The following is a 15992-nucleotide window of genomic DNA, read 5'->3' on the forward strand; positions in this document are numbered from 1 at the left end:
CTGTGTGGCCTCTTCCTTCATGATACTTTTCACTGGCGATGAGGATGGGATTCTGTGAGGCACACAGGGAAAGTTATGCAGCCAGGCTGGAGTTTTACTTGGCAGCAAATGGCATTACAGAGACAGAGAAGAAGTGTGCTGTGTTACTCAGTGTCTGTGGGCCGGACACCTTTGACCTAGCCCAGGCCCTCGTAGCACCAGCAAAACTTGCTAATACATCTCATGAGGATATCCTGAATGCTTCACAAGGACATTTCTCTCCAAAACTGTCTGAAATAGCACAACGCAATTCTTTCTGCAAACGAAATCAGGGCCCAACAGAGAGTGTGTCACTGTATGTTGCTGAACTTAGACACATGGTGAAACACTGCAATTTCCCAAACCTTGAGGAGATGCTGCGTGATCGCCTGGTCCGTGGGTTGCATGATGAGGGCCTGCAAAAGTGTCTGTTTACAAAAGGACAGCTCATGTTCAAGACTGCATTAGAGGAAGCTCTGGCTACAGAAGCAGCAGCAGCAAGCGCCCGAGAAGTGCACTTGGCAAAAAACTCACCCTGTTCAGAAACCCAGGTGGCTGAAGATTCAAATCAACAACTTCTAGAGATCCACAGGCTGCAGTGCAAGTGCTCGTCAACCAGAGTAGGTGCTGCAGGACCTCCGAGATCCAGACAAGTTTCTCCAGTGAAATGTAAGAGCTGTGGTGTGTCATGGCCCCGTCAGAGGACTCCTCAGATGAGGACGACTTGGGAGTAACAGCAGCAGACCCAGGAGCAGCAGACTCAGAAGGAGACATGGAGGAGCCTCCTGAGAATCCAGCTCCTTCTGCCCCTCAGCTGCAGAGCACCCCAGGGACAGCAGAGGCCCTGCAGCCAGACACAGACAGTGAACAGGATACTCCCCCCTCACCTGCAGAACGTAGACAGCAGAAGGTCAGGCAGAAGAGAGGCAGGCCTGTCTCCTTAAGGCCCAAACGCTGAGGACTCACACCTGCTGTCAACCTTGCTCTTTATAAGGCACACCTTAGCTGCAGCTTGTTGCTGACTGCAACGTCAGGTGTGGCTTGTGTGTTCCTAGTTTCCTGGCACCCTCTTTCGGACTGACCCCTTGGCACTTGATCCCGGACCTCTACTGACCTCACTTCTGGACTCCTGACTCGGCAAGTACGCTTCAGACAAGCCTGGCCCTTATCAGCTCCCCTCCTCCTAGACCTGGCAGATTTATGACCAGACTGCCGGCTAAGGACTTTGCTTCCCTGCCAACCACCCAGGAATTTCCAACCACCCAGGAATTTCCAGCCCCCCACCGGCACTGCTGACGCAGTGTAGAGCTGACACGGTGCATGAATCACGTGCCTGCCGTTTCAGAAGTGCACAGTGTCGGTATTGTCAAAAAGTTGGGCATATTGAGCGAGTTTGCTAATCCAAAGCGGAAGCAGCCACCTCCAGAAGCACAGTGGAAAGGAAAATACCATCAAGGACACAAAGCAGTACCACACACCTATTCCCCTCACAGAGCTACAATTCTCAGAACGGTTTAACAGCCAGCCCCTCTTCCCAGAGAACCCTGGGAATTGTAGCTCTGTGAAGAAATATGAGTCTCCCTAACAACTCAGAAACTGAGGGAAATGACAATTCATTTTAACTTCATCTATATATGTTTTTTAAAAAATTGTTGTGATAGCTCACACGTTTTCCCACTTAGTTTCACAAACTGATGCATTCTGCATGTGTTACTGGTAATTGGCCTATGTGCTAACAAACTACACTTCCCAGGATTCTTTGAGGGAAGCTATGACTGTTTAAAGTGAAATAACAGTGGAATAAATGTCTGGTGTGAATGTTACCTAGGTGGATGGTGATGGGCAAAGAACACAGAAGGGGTCTAGAAAAGCAAAGTTAAGGAGAATTGAGACAGTCTTGGGCATATTACAGTTGAGATGGCAGTGAGACATCCAAGTATAAATACGTGGGATGCATGAGCAGGTTAGTACTGAACAGAAAGGAGGAAGTCTCCCCAAGTATAGCTGATGTCTATGAATGTGCTACTGAAAACAAGGATATCTGAGGTATGCAGAGAAATAGCAGGGGGACCAAGAACGGAGAGCCAAGGGACCACACCAGAAAGGGATCAACAGAAGAGGACTTGCCTGTGATGGAATCAAAACACTAGAGCTGCGTACAAAACATATGTTTATAGCATTTTTTTCTCCCCCAAGAATCCTGGGAACTGTAGGTTATTAAAGGTGCTGGGACCTGAAGCTGTGTGAGGGATAAATTATAGTTCCCAGGATTCTTGGGGGGCGGGGGGGCATATGTAGGGTTGCCATATTGCCCGGATAGCCGGGTTTTACCCGGATTCTATGCATGCCACCCGGCGCCCGGCTAGCCCCTTACATGGCCTGGATTCTCAGCTTTAATTTTTTAAAAAAATTAAGTTTCTAGGTGGTCCAGTTCTCGAGATATACATAAAAACGTCAGCCACCCCCCTCGACTGTTAAAACTTTCTTTAAACAGTACTGTACTATAGTACTTTGTAGCTTTAACCCCGCCCGTTCAGCATTGCAGCCAATCAGGGATTGTGTTTCAGTTTCATTGACCTGAGGCAGTGTCTAGAAAACAAAATGGTGGTTTCACACACACACACCCCGTTTATCTGAAAATCTCATAAATTGGGTAAGTATATACATTTCAGTTTTTTTTCCTCTTGTGTGCAGGAGTCAGAGCTTGGGCAGTGTTTTGAAAACCTTCCCAATACTTGCTTTTTGTAAAAGCAATGCTAATCCCATATGCCCAAAGTAAATCCCATTTAATTCAATAGGACTTACTTTGAGTAGACATGGTTATGAATGTGCTGAAAATCAATGGGACTTTGGAGTGAATGTAAAAAAGAATTATGTTTGTGTTCTAACTCTTTCTGTCTCCAGTCCAATTTTAAAGCAAGTAGGCAGGGCTTGCTTAGGTATTACAGTTTTTATTCTGTAGGAAAGTAATACTGATTTTTTTAAAACTAATACTGATTTTTCTGCAATGACCAGCTGGTTTGACAATAAACTATTATATGGGCTGTATGTATTTATACATCTGCTGTGTGTGTGTGTGCGTGTATGGAGTCTTTCCAACACCCCTGTGAGGTAGGGTTGGAAACCAATGCAGCTCACAACAAGAAATAAAGCCATTTAAAATCCAATGACCATAAAACAAGTATAAACAGTTGCAAAACAGCGTAAAGCGGCATGATTCGGAATTTTGGGTTGTGTGAATGAAGTTGCTTATCACTTGAGGTTGCAGTTCTGTCCCTGTTTGAGGAAGCCCCACTGAATATGCTGGGACTTGCTTCTGAATAAATAAACTTAGGATTGTACTATAAATATCTTTACAGTTTGTGTAAATAATAAATATATTTGATAGTCATGCTTATATACATATTTCTTCATTTATCATATTTTTGGTTTTTGGTTAGGAATCCTGACTGGTTGTGAGATGCTTAGTTTTTTGCCTTACTCATAGGAATCTTGTTGTGGTTGGTATGGTATTACATTTAGGAAAGTGTTACTGCCTTCTGTGTTTTTTTTTCCTATTTGCATTTCACTTATCTTTAACCTCACTCCGTTACAGCCATAGAAGCAACAGCAGCATATGCATGATAATTAACTCCCATTAGTGATAAGAACAATAATTTATAATTATTATTTCAATTAAAACAAGAGGCTTATCAGTACTTTGAAGAGGACCAGATATTTATTTTGTTTCTGAGCCCAGGACTGGGTCTTTCATGATGCCCGGTGTGGGGGGGGGAGCAGGAGAGTAGTCGATAAGACAGACATCCTGGCATTGGTAATCTAATTAGCAAGGTATGTGTGGGGTTGTTGCACACTTCCAGGCCCAGTTTCATTTTGAGTATGGAGGTGGAACCTGTGTAGATGTGGTTGAGAAATTTTGAGTTAAGCAAAGCTCTGCTTTTATAAAACCTAAGAAACATACAGATACTTGGAATGTCTGAGTGCCTGCACCAGTGGAATACTGGAGGAACTTGTAAAACTTGCTGCAACAGTATTTAGAACTGAGCATGTGGTGTGAAAGACTCCTTTTCCTAACGTTTTGGCTTGTTTTTCTCCACCCACCACATCCCTGAAATATATTGTATATGTTATGGTTAACTGTGCTGCTGCCCTGACTTACTTTATGTTTGTTGCTATTTTGTGTTTTTATTATGTTTTTATATTGATTGTGTATTTTTATTGTTTTTATTATATTTGTAAGCTGTGCTGAGCTCTGTTTTTAACAGCAAAAGGGCAGGATATAAATTCTCTTAATCAATCAATAAATACTCCATAGTGTTGGAAACTAGAGTCTAGGCATTTAAGGCTGAAAATGTTGCTTTTAAAAAAAAGATTTCTCACATCTTTCCCCAGTTTTTGGTGGTAATTCCTAGGCACAAAAACAAAACAACTGGACAATCCAAATATTAATATGCAAATATTTGCATAATATGCAAATTAACCTGCCCGGATTTGTGGAACTGGAATATGGCAACCCTAGGCATATGCTTTAAATGTATATTATGTGTATACACAGTCTAAACTATTTAGAGAGGACTTTGTAACATAAATTTCTCTCTAACCAATGCAGTATTGATGTGTTTATTACTGTTTTAAGATGTTTTATTTTTAAGATTTTTAAAAGATGTTTTGTTTTTGAGATGTTTTAAGATGTTTTTAGTGGTTTGTCTCTTGTTTGCTGCTCTGCGCTCCTTCTAGGCCGAAGAGTGGGATAGAAATTGAAAGAATAAATAAATAAATAAATGCTTTTAATTATCTTTTTATTAGTTTTTAAATTTTATTGTATCTTTGTATGTTGTAAGCCACCTTGATGTATTTCTATGAAAAGTGAGGCTTATAAATGCTTAGATTCTTAAATTCCTAGTAGCACAATGCTTTTTAAAGGATTGATCATTTCCATAACTGTTATATTTTCAGAATGTAACTGTAACTCTTTGGGTGTGAACCCGGTGAAATGCTCATCCGGAAATGGCTTGTGTGTGTGTGATCAGACAACTGGAATATGCCCTTGTGCACCTAATGTGGTAGGCGCTGAGTGTGACCAGTGTGCTTCTGGCTGCTGGAACATGATCCAGGGAACCGGATGTCGCATCTGTGACTGCAATCCAAAGCACTCCCAAAATAACTTGTGTGATCAGGCAAGCCTATTGAGCTAATTACAAATGATAATGTTTATAAATTATAATCTTTATTTTAGGATTCCTTCTAACCCATTGTTTCTGAAACGGGGCTGGGACCAACCAGTGAGCCTTGGGCCACTCTCAGGTGGGCCTCATTGCCACAGCTTGGCCAATGTCTCTTTCCTTGCCCGCTCCACCTCCTAGCCATGCCACAACCTTTTGGTCAAACCAATCAGCAACTCCTTGCATGCTGAATAAAGGTGTCCAGGAGAAGTGGTGGTGGGAAGAAACATCTCCTTCCTCTGAGATGAAGGGCCAGAGGAGATGTTGGAGGAAATTAAAAAGTGAGATAAGGGACTATGTTGTGTTGTTGTTATTTGTTATTGTTATATAAATAAACTTGGAATAGAAAGGAAGGGGATAAGAGGGAAACTGTTACAGGAGGAAGAAGTGAATGTAAAAGGACCAGGGAGGAGGGATGAAAGAAACCAACAGCTGGATGTGGGGTAATAAGGTACAAGCTGTGTGTGAAAGGAGAATGGGAGAAGAAATTATAGGAGATGGGTAAAAAAACCCACAAATATATTTATTTATTATTTGATTTATATCCTGCCCTTCCTCCCAGCAGGAGCCCAGGGTGGCAGTGGGAAATATAAAGGTATATTATGTTTTTATAACATAAAAAAGCCTTCTTCTCTTAGAGGTCAGCAAATTCTGCCTGAAATGGGGAGGCCAAATCACAATATCTTCAGAGCAAATGTTTGGACTTAGCTTGAGAAAAGTTGAACTATGGAACTCCTTGCCACAGGAAAATTCCATTTCAAAGATGGATTAGATATCAGTAGAAAATCATATCGATAATTGCAAGCTGATTATACCAAACTCTGTCTCCACCTGTCCATTTTGTGGGCTGCCTCTGCACCACCTTTTGCAGGCTATCTCAAGTGACCTTTGGGGATAGAAAGTTTGGGAACCTCTGCTCTAACTGAATCTGGCAATATTGAGAGCAGCAACATGTGCATAACACCTGTGCAAATCTGTGCTAGGATACTGAGGGGCAAAGCAAGATGAAATGAAAAGTTACAAAGTTTTAGTCTGGACACAATAAAATGTTTTGGTGCCTGAAATCAGGGAGTCAGTTCAGCCAGTTTCTTACTGGGACTCTTTTTACAGTTTACAGGTCAATGTCCATGTAAATTGGGCTATACGGGAAGACGTTGTGACACATGTGATGAAAATTATTTTGGTGATCCTCAAAACCATTGTTTTTGTAAGTACTTAACGTTGTAGTTCATAACAAAAATACTGACAGTGTTTTAACTGGAAAAAATCTCCCTCCCCCCCAGATTTGAACAACTGTTACCTACTTTTAGATGTTTTTAAATGTTTTTAGAAGTTTTACATATGTTTGCATTTTAGATTTAATTGTATTGTTTTGTCACTTTGGCGTTTATCACCCTGGGCTCCTTTGGGAGAAAGGGTGGGATATATACTGTTATTATTAATTTAATCATGGCGGTGGCGGCAACTAACATCCCTTTTTCAGACTGAGTTAGTGGGTTGTGGTGATGCAACTCCAGGGGTTTTTTAGGTGAAACTTCCAAGGTGGCTTTGGGCCTTGTTTTAGTACAGAAACTGATCGGGCCTGGGAGGTGGACAGAAGAGTGTGACCTTGTTGGTTGTTCTGAACCTCTTGTTGGCATTCAGAATCTTCAGCATTGATATCCTTCTGGGTCATCTTGAAGGGACGGGAACTGAGGGCACAGTATTGTAGTGGCTCCACTCATTCCTGAGACAGAAGACCAAGGAGTTTGCTGCTCTTCCCCTTGGCTGGTGATCTATGGGGTTCCATCATGGCCCCCATGCTGTTTAACATCTACATAAAACTGTTAGGTGAGAAACATCTGCAGATTTGGGTTGCAGATTTCTCTGTATGCTGATGCCACCCACTGGTTCTGTTTCAGACAGCAGTCTGCTGGGGACAGGTGTTCACTGCAGGTGGGGGACCTCCAGATTGGACTATTGTAATGCACACCACAGGGGGCTGATCTTGTTGACAGGTGCTAGCTGTGTGGATTTCCATCATGCTAGTTTTGTGTGATCTGCTCTGGTTGCTGGTCTTTTCTGGGGCTCAAGTCAAGATGCTGGTGTTAAACTTTAAGGCCTTAAAAGGCTTGAGACCTGGGCTCTTTAAGGACTGCCTTCTTCTGTATGTTCTTCCCCACGTGCTTTGATCATCTGAGACCTTCCTCTAGTTCCTTCAGCCTTTATGTCCTGCTTTAGGTAATTGGTAAGGATGTGACCATTGGCTGTTTATTTCTTTGCTGGTTTACTCTGATTTTTCTTTCTAATGGCAGTTATAGAATTGTTGTTGTGATTTTATGTTAATACGTATGTTAACACTTTGACTTTCTGATTCAGTTTGGACCTGAGGATTGATACTGTTGTGATACTTTGATTTGTTAGCTGCCTTGAGTTTCCTCTAAAGATTAGTCAGGATATACATTTTATAAATGAGGAATAACTTTGTTCTGCTTCTGCCCTGTTTTCCTAACATGTAACTTATGTGTTTTAATTGTGGGTGTTTATTTTAATGCTTTTAAGAAATTGTTTTATTGTGTGTTTTTAATTCTCTGCATTTATATTTTTTGTAAATGGTTTTATATTAATAAACTGTTTAGAAGCCACCTTGGCAATTAAATGGTACATAGCAACGACAACAATACCTTCATTCACTGATTAACAGCAATGATACCATATTGCTTTCCCCCCTGCCAGCATGTAAGTGTAGCGATCATGGAACTCTGACGCCCAAGTGTGATAAAGACACTGGAGCATGCAACTGCCGTGTTGGGGTCACTGGAAGGTTCTGTGACCAATGTGCCCGGGGTTACAACCAGGAATTTCCTTCCTGTTCCCGCTGTCACATTTGTTTTGATCAGTGGGATAGCATCACTACTTCCCTTTCTCAGAAAATTCAGAAATTAATGAGATTTGCAGCAACACTAGGAGATAAGAGAGAGACAATGCCTGGCTGTGATACAGACTTCAAAGGCCATGAAGACACAATTTCTGAAATAGAAAGAATTTTAAAAAGCCCCACCCTGTTGCCAGAGGTGCTGTTGAACTTAAAGGAGGATCATGACTACATTCGGTAAGATTTGTTTCCTGAAAGAGGATGTTGCTCAGTCGTTCACAATATAATATAGTTGTGGGTTACAGATAATACTTTAAGCTTGGTGAGGTCTCAGAGTTGGGATAGGCAACTGAAAGCCTGGAATCCAGATTCAGCTCCCAAAATGCTTCACCTTATTAATTTGTTTATTAAATTTATATCCTGTCCTCCTTCCCAGAAGGAGCCCAGGGCCACAAACAAAAACACTACAAACTCTAAAACCTCTTAAAAACAAAAGACTTTAAAAGGTATTAAAACAAAAGAACTTAAAAAGCAATTGCAGCACAGATGCAGACTGGATTAAGGTCAGTACTTAAAAGGCTTGTTTAAAGAGGAAGGTCGTCAATAGGTGCCAAAAACATAATAGACCTGGTGCCTGAACCCCACATCCGAACCCCAACATGGTACTTGAACCTAAGAGCCTTGTTCCTCTTCCACAAACACACTATTATGCACTTCAGCCACTTTCTCCCATGCTGAGCCATAAAAAGAGCTCTTTAACACACCATTCCTGCAGTGTGAACAACAACAGAAGTTCTGGCAGAGTCTTTTGCTTATTTTGTATCTCAGTTGCTCATTCTCTTCACAAGCCAAGATACAGGGAAAGGGGAATGAGCAACTGAGGTACCTAAAGGAAGGGCTCTACCAAAGTTTCTCCTTTTGCTGGACTCAGCATTGGCACCCAGCATAATAGGGTAAAATGCGAGGGCCCATCAGGCAGTTGGCACTGACCTCTCCTTTAATATGTTTAAAACATTTTTGGCCCAGCGCTCTGAAGAGAAGCAGTGGGCAAAGCAGGTGCAGCACTGGCTACCATCTATATTTCTCCAGAATGCCTCAGGCCCCTGACATGAGCTAAGCATCTGCAGACATAATGAGTAACTAATGACTTTAGCATTTTTCAGGGTCACTTTGACCTTTAGCACCTAATGCACACAGTTGTTTTTATCTCTCAGGCATTCTAACTGGGGTAGAATTGACCCCAAAGCCAGAAGAGTAAGGCTACATACACATCATACATTTCAAACACATATAAAGCACATCACTTTCCCCAAAGAATCCTGGGAACTGTAGCTTAAGGGTGCTGGGAATTCTAGCTCTGTGAGGGGTAAATTACCATTCCCAGGATTCTTTGGGGGAAGCCATGTGCTTTAAATGTATGGTGTGTATGCAGCCTAAAAAAGCCCACCATTATCGATTTTTTACTAAAAGAAGGAAAGAGGCCCCTAATACACCAGCTCATCCCTTATCCTGGTTGAGGACTACCTGAAACATGGAACTGTGGAAGACTGACACAAATGTTTTATGGACTTTTTTGCCACAAACTGGCCTTTCCTCTGCCTTTCCGACTGATGCTAATCTATTGTCTTTAGACAAAAAATGTCAAAAATCTATCTGCAACCTGATTTTCTGGATCAGTTCCCTGACCTCAACAGCTTGATAGAAGACATTAGGAAAGATGCTGACCGTCTGTATGAAACTATGCAAAAGAAGACTGAACTGCATCAAAAGATGAATTACGTGCATCTCCAAGGTAAGAAGCGCTAATAATTAACATTAATAAAATTGCATTTTAAATAATTTTTCACTCCCTTGCACTGAAGAAGTTTCAGAATTTAACTAAAAATCAAAATATTTAATTGATCAAAACTTGAGTCCTCTTGAGAAGTTTGAATGACACATAACGATATAGATTCAGTCATTCAAAATTTGGTACATTGTTTTAAGACAGCAGTACAGTTCAAAAGACAAGCTAAAGCTGAGGTGGACAACAAAGACCTGAGAAGTCAAAGTTTACGCTTCTTGTGCCCTGTGATCCTAGGTATGCTCAGGCCCCTCTGCAGCTGCTATTCAGTTTTTTAGTATGTGCATGTTAATGCACTCATACTGTTAATGCCAATCTAGTTTAGTCCCTTGCAAATGCATTTAAGTGAGATTTAAATAAGAGGTGCTAGAATTCTGCCCAGTGCTAATTGGTAATGAATTTTCCATTAATTAGCTTATTCGCTATTGTTGCTGATTGGATTTTTATACTGCATCTAAAACATTGACATTAATATCAATATTTTTATTGACATTTCCTTTCAAAACAGTGCTATCAATATCAATATTTTTTCTGAGGGGAAAAAAACACGGATTGATAAAAGCAGCAGCTTGTGGACAAAGAATGAACTTGAAACAATACCAGCCTGTTAAGCTGACAGAATGCTCTTGAACCAGCACTGGCCAATGGATCCTATCCCTAGATTCAAAGTCGTAGCATGCAGTGCAACCATATGCATATTTACTCAGAAGTATGGCCCATTATGTTCAGTGTGGCTTCCTTCCAGGAAACTGGGCATTGGATTGCAGCCTTAGTTGCAAGTAGGAATGGGAGAGAAATTTGATTCAGTTTGCATTTAAAGTCAAACTTACCTAATTTGCACTTTCCGAAAACAATACTTGAACCGGAACACAGTCATCCTACAAAATTTGCACCTCCAAATTTTGCAATGCAGTTCTCTAGCCAAATGCATATTCTTGGGTAAAGTGTACATGTTGTTGTTGCTGTTATGTGCCTCCAAGTCGACTACGACTTATGGCGACCCTATGAATCAGTGACCTCCAAGAGTATCTGTCATGAACCACCCTGCTCAGATCTTGTAAGTTCAGGTCTGTGTACATAGAAGTGCATATATTAGTGAAAACACCATCAAAATTAGGACAAATTACTTTGCAAACAAAATGTGCATATTGTGCACAACTGCATACAAAAATGTGTTACATTAGGAGAAATTAGCATATTCTTTTTCATGAAACTTTTTTTTTAAAAAAATGCACAAACACATGTGGATGTGTGGAGAACTGAAGTTAAGAATTGAAAAAATGAAAAAGTGGGAGAAGCCAAAATGATCAGATTTGCCCATCCATAGTTGCAAGCGCATCCCAATGAAGGTCAAAGAAGTAAGCAGCCCCAAGTGTATTTCTTCTGATGGTAACATGAACTGTGGTGGGGATGGGGGGTGTTAGGGAAGGGAAACGCTTCAGTTTCTTCTGAGGAGTTTCTTAAGAAAGCAACTACAGTCTAGGATTCTTCTGTCATTCATCGGCAACCCGAATCCAGTGACCTAGGATTAGTCCCCACATTTGGAGGGAAAAGGATCAGTACAGAAGTGGGAAAGGAGTGTGATTATCATGCATCCCGAGGTACATTACATTGTGAATGTGGCAGTGGACACATTGGGCTAGTACCCTATTTCTGCATTTGGTCAGTGTATAACAGGCTGACCAAAGTATATATTAAACAAAGTGGTCCGTGTGTTTTGCTCTGAATAGTCACTATGGGCGAAGGGGCTGATTTCTGTCAAGGCCATAGTACAAGGGGAGGTGGATTTAACCCTTTCCTCCCTTCACCATGGTCCCAATGTAAATCGTCTCCCTGATGCTGCTTTTACTCCAGGAGGAAGAACTTCCATTGGCACAGATGGAAACTTCCACCCCAGGGCTAACAGCAGGTGTGGGCAGACGGTGGGAACAATATTCATCAGGACTGCAACAGAGAAGGAAAGAGTTTACACTCTCTCCTTGCATGCCATGATCCTGACAACGATTGAGACCCCCACAGCAGCTATTAACAGTAAAAAAAAATCAGTGACATGTCACATGTCCTGAGTTGGTCCTCAGAGAAGGACTCATGTTTTTCAGTGGGTCTCATCTCAATATATGAAGTGAAACAAAGCAAGTAATACTGTCATTTAATTCAGATTTCCTCAACAAAATAAAGAACTATTACCAAATAATGTTGTCTGCTGGAGAGAAAATCAATGGAACAAAGTCTGTCATAGCACACGGAGGAAAAACCAGGAGCAATACGCTTACCATGTTAGACGATCTGGCTTCAAAAGAAAGTGCTATACTTGAACAGCTAAAGACATTCAAGACTTCAGATATTCAACATCTAAATGAAAAGGTAGAAGTATTAGTTCCTTGTAGAAATTAACAGCTTTGCTGTCCAGAATGAAGAATTCAGTTAATTCTTTGCAATAGTAGTGAGGCTGGTATGACATCATATGAGTGTGTTTGATTGTGTAAGTTGCCCTGGAAAAAAATGGGTTTTATCCAGTGTACTGCTAAAGTGAATGTTCCATCAGCACAAGGATTTGTCCTTGCACAACAGAACGTTCTTCGCTCCTCCCCCCATGGATCCCCTAAATCTCTTCTGAGTGTTCCCCTCAACCCTCTACAGCAGATTTGTGGACAGTGAGGGAGGAGGAGAAGGGGGAATCCCATTGCACTAGCACTAATCCTTGTGCTAGCATAACTGTTTCATGGAATGCTGTCTTGGGTTGTTAACCAGTTTGGAAGGCTTTGGCCTGATAAAGTGGGACATAAACTTTTAAAACAAATAAAATCAGCCTTTAAATTACAGCTGCAGCACTCTGCATACTTTCTTGAAAGTGAGGCCCATTAAAAGCAATGGATCATATTCCAAAGTAAATGTGCTTCAGGGTGGGATGTAAAAAAATAAGAAACATGCTTATTAAATGTTTCTGCTGGGATGCTGTGGCATGAATGCATGCCTAGTATGAACAATGTAATGTCTGCAAGAGAACTAAGGGATCTTCCTGTTTCCAGGCCTGAAACAAAGGTTTTAATCTGTGTTCTGCAGAACCCTGGAGTTCCTCAGAAACTTATTTAAGAGTTTCTCAAATAAAACATTAGTAATGGTGGACAAGCTTTCCTTCGAGACTGTGTGTTTACCAATATCCATCTTCCACTGCAATGCGCAGCTCCAATGGAGTGTTTTTTCAGAGCCAGATTAAATGTGATGCCCATTCATAAGGCTTTTTCTTCCACAAATTGCAGGTGCAAAGTCTACATTCTGCATTGGAAGTCTAGGACAGGGGAAAGGGGTTCCTTAACCCTTCCCCCTGATGGGTTCCTTCACCCACTGGGGAAAATTTTTTTCTTCAGAAAAACCAACAGAGCAAATCTCAGTTCATGTAGGATCATAGTGAGGCACAAGTCTGGCTAGTGTATAGTATGTGCCCTAAAAGGTACCTCTGATCGCTTTGCACCATGCAGGGGTTTCATGGTATATGTGTGGAGGTTCCTTAGCAGACAAATCAATGTGGAAAGAGTTCTGTCAAGGTAGTAAGTTTCTAAAAATCACTAATAAAAAGGCTTCATATTTCACCTTTTTGAGGAAGAAGAGGAGTATGCAAATACGATGCTTTCAAATTCTCTTCTAGCATATTTCTTTAATATAATGTTGTATTATTGCTTCCTGCAATCAGTGCATTTGTTTTGATGCAGATATGCGGGTTACCAGGAAACTTGCCTTGTGTTGTAGCAGACTGTGGTGGGGCTTTATGTCGAGATCACCAAGGAAACAGACATTGTGGTGGTCCGAACTGTAATGGAGCACTCCCTATTTCTAGAAATGCTGTTGGAGTAGCTGGTCAGACGGCCATGTTGTTAAATAACTTGACCATTCAAATGCAAGGATTGGAGAATAAGGTAATGCATGTACAGCAATAATCTGTGTTTCAATATACATTTACTGATGGCTTACATAGCACTTTAGAACTACAAAAAGGGTTTGCAAACTTTATATTTTTTGCAAGATAGGCCAGTATTTTCCCCATTGAATAGATGGAGAACTAAGGCTGACAGAGAGAGTTATGCATTCATGGCACCTAGTGATTCCAGAGCCAAAGTAAGATTAGGTCCAAGTCTAAACCCTTGGACTTGTTGTTCAGACACTTAACCAGCTGGTGTCAGTCTTGGTGTGATAGAAGAATGGGTAGGGTATTCCATGCTGAGCCACTTTGTGCAATCTTCTCCCTGTTATGATGTGACAGAAATGCACATTTGGCCTCCAATTTCACACATTATGCCACATGTTTGGCACCTATGGAAATGGACCCCTTCTTAAACGTTAGGGTAGGTCAGGGGTGGGGGAATCCATGGCTCATCTCATGCTGTTGCACTATAATTCCCATCATCCCTGACCATTTGGCCATGCTGTCTGGGGCTAAGGGGTGTTGGAGTCCAACATCTGGAGGGCCACAGGTTCCCTATCCCTGACGTAGGTATATGGTGGAGGGAAGAGGGTGGCCACCTGCTCCTAAAGACCAACTGTTGCATGAATCTTTAAATTAATTCTGCCACTCTGTCCTAGGGGTCATGCTGGCTCTCATACCATAGTCTTGGGTATCCTAGAAACTGGAATATTCTATGTACAGCAGAGGGGTCAGTCCTTCATTACAAGAGTAGCATAATAGCTGTTCCTCATTAGCTGCCCATCAACTAATGTCCACCACCATGGTTCTTCCCATATGGTTCTTCTATTCACACACTGCTGATGCAGCATGGAATTTGCCTCTGTCTTATAGTAACTAAGCGAGGAGCTAGGCTGGCTAAGGTTCAAACTCTAGGTATGCTAGTGTTAGGGTTAGGAAAACGGTTTTGTTTAGGATGAGTTCAGTTGCTGAAGATCATTCCCTAGGTCTAGACCAGCATTTTCCAACTAGTGGGCCACCAGATGTTGTTGGACCACAACTCCCATCAGCCTCAGCCAGCATTGCCAATGGTCAGGAAAGATGGGAATTGTGGTCCAACAACATCTGATGGCCCACTAGTTGGGAAACGCTGGTCTAGACCTAAGCTTGGCCATGTTTTTTCCACCATCTCACCCTTAGGGTCCTTAAGCCTGGCTTAGGGTTAGAGTTCAGGATCCAGATGGGCCTAGAAGTTAAAAAAAACCCAGAGTTATTGCCCCCCAGAAGCTGCCCCTGGAACATCTTGTCGGTCAGGGATGTGAAAAGATTAAATATGTTTAGGAAAGATCGGTTGACTGCATCAAGGACAATTAATCCTAAAAGAGGTTAGTTCACTATTTCAATATGTATACTCGCAGATTGAAAGTATTGGGAAAATTACAGAGGATACCAAAAGGAAAGCCTTGCAAATCAATGGAGAGCTGGAGAAAAATAAAAATCAAATAGAAAGGGAAGGAAAAAACCCCAAAGAGCTCATAAAGAGATTGAAGAACTTTCTATTAGGTAAGTGTGATTGAAAACCCTTAATTGATTTGTCTGCAATATGTCTGTATATTCGTATAATATATTAGATGTCCTGTTTTGTATGCTTTAAAAACAGTTATACTTAATATTTATTTATTTATTACTTGATTTATATCTCGCCCTTCCTCCCAGCAGGAGCCCATACTTAGGAGTCCCAAAACCTGTTTCACAAATTTATTTTAGAGAATCTCCAACATGGATTTGAGTTGTTCCCCCCAGATTTCAGCCCCATATAGCATTTGGGCAATAATTTTAGCTGTAAAAATCTTCAGGGCAGGCATCACCAACTGATCTCGCCTGGAAAAGAAAAACTTCCTAAGCTGTCCAATACGCCTAGAACTTGCTGATTTCAACTGCAGCTAAGTGGTGCTTCCACATTAAATACTTGTTAAAATGAAGTCCTAAATATTTAAATGATTGAACCTATTCAGCTGATGTTATGCCCCATCAAGGGACAATTTATGCACTGAAGCCCTTTTCCCAAACACCATAATATTGAATTTGGAATAGTTGACCTTCAAGTGTTCCTCTTTACAAAGCTGACCAAATCTACCTAGCATTCTATGGAGTCTT

General features: G+C 41.4%; 1 protein-coding gene across 2 annotated transcripts in view; it reads left to right on the forward strand.

Moving 5' to 3' along the window:
* LAMB4 (laminin subunit beta 4) overlaps positions 1–15992 on the forward strand; it is an 87049-nt gene that overhangs the window by 55780 nt on the left and 15277 nt on the right. For both annotated transcript variants that reach the window (XM_061640346.1, XM_061640348.1), the window contains 7 exons: positions 4975–5195; positions 6351–6447; positions 7956–8331; positions 9726–9886; positions 12096–12301; positions 13648–13851; positions 15254–15398. In XM_061640346.1, coding sequence (XP_061496330.1) covers positions 4975–5195; positions 6351–6447; positions 7956–8331; positions 9726–9886; positions 12096–12301; positions 13648–13851; positions 15254–15398 — 1410 coding nt within the window. The remainder of the gene's footprint in view (positions 1–4974; positions 5196–6350; positions 6448–7955; positions 8332–9725; positions 9887–12095; positions 12302–13647; positions 13852–15253; positions 15399–15992) is intronic.

This window comes from Rhineura floridana, chromosome 8 (genome assembly GCF_030035675.1).
Source record: "Rhineura floridana isolate rRhiFlo1 chromosome 8, rRhiFlo1.hap2, whole genome shotgun sequence".
Classification (NCBI taxonomy): Eukaryota; Metazoa; Chordata; class Lepidosauria; order Squamata; family Rhineuridae; genus Rhineura; species Rhineura floridana.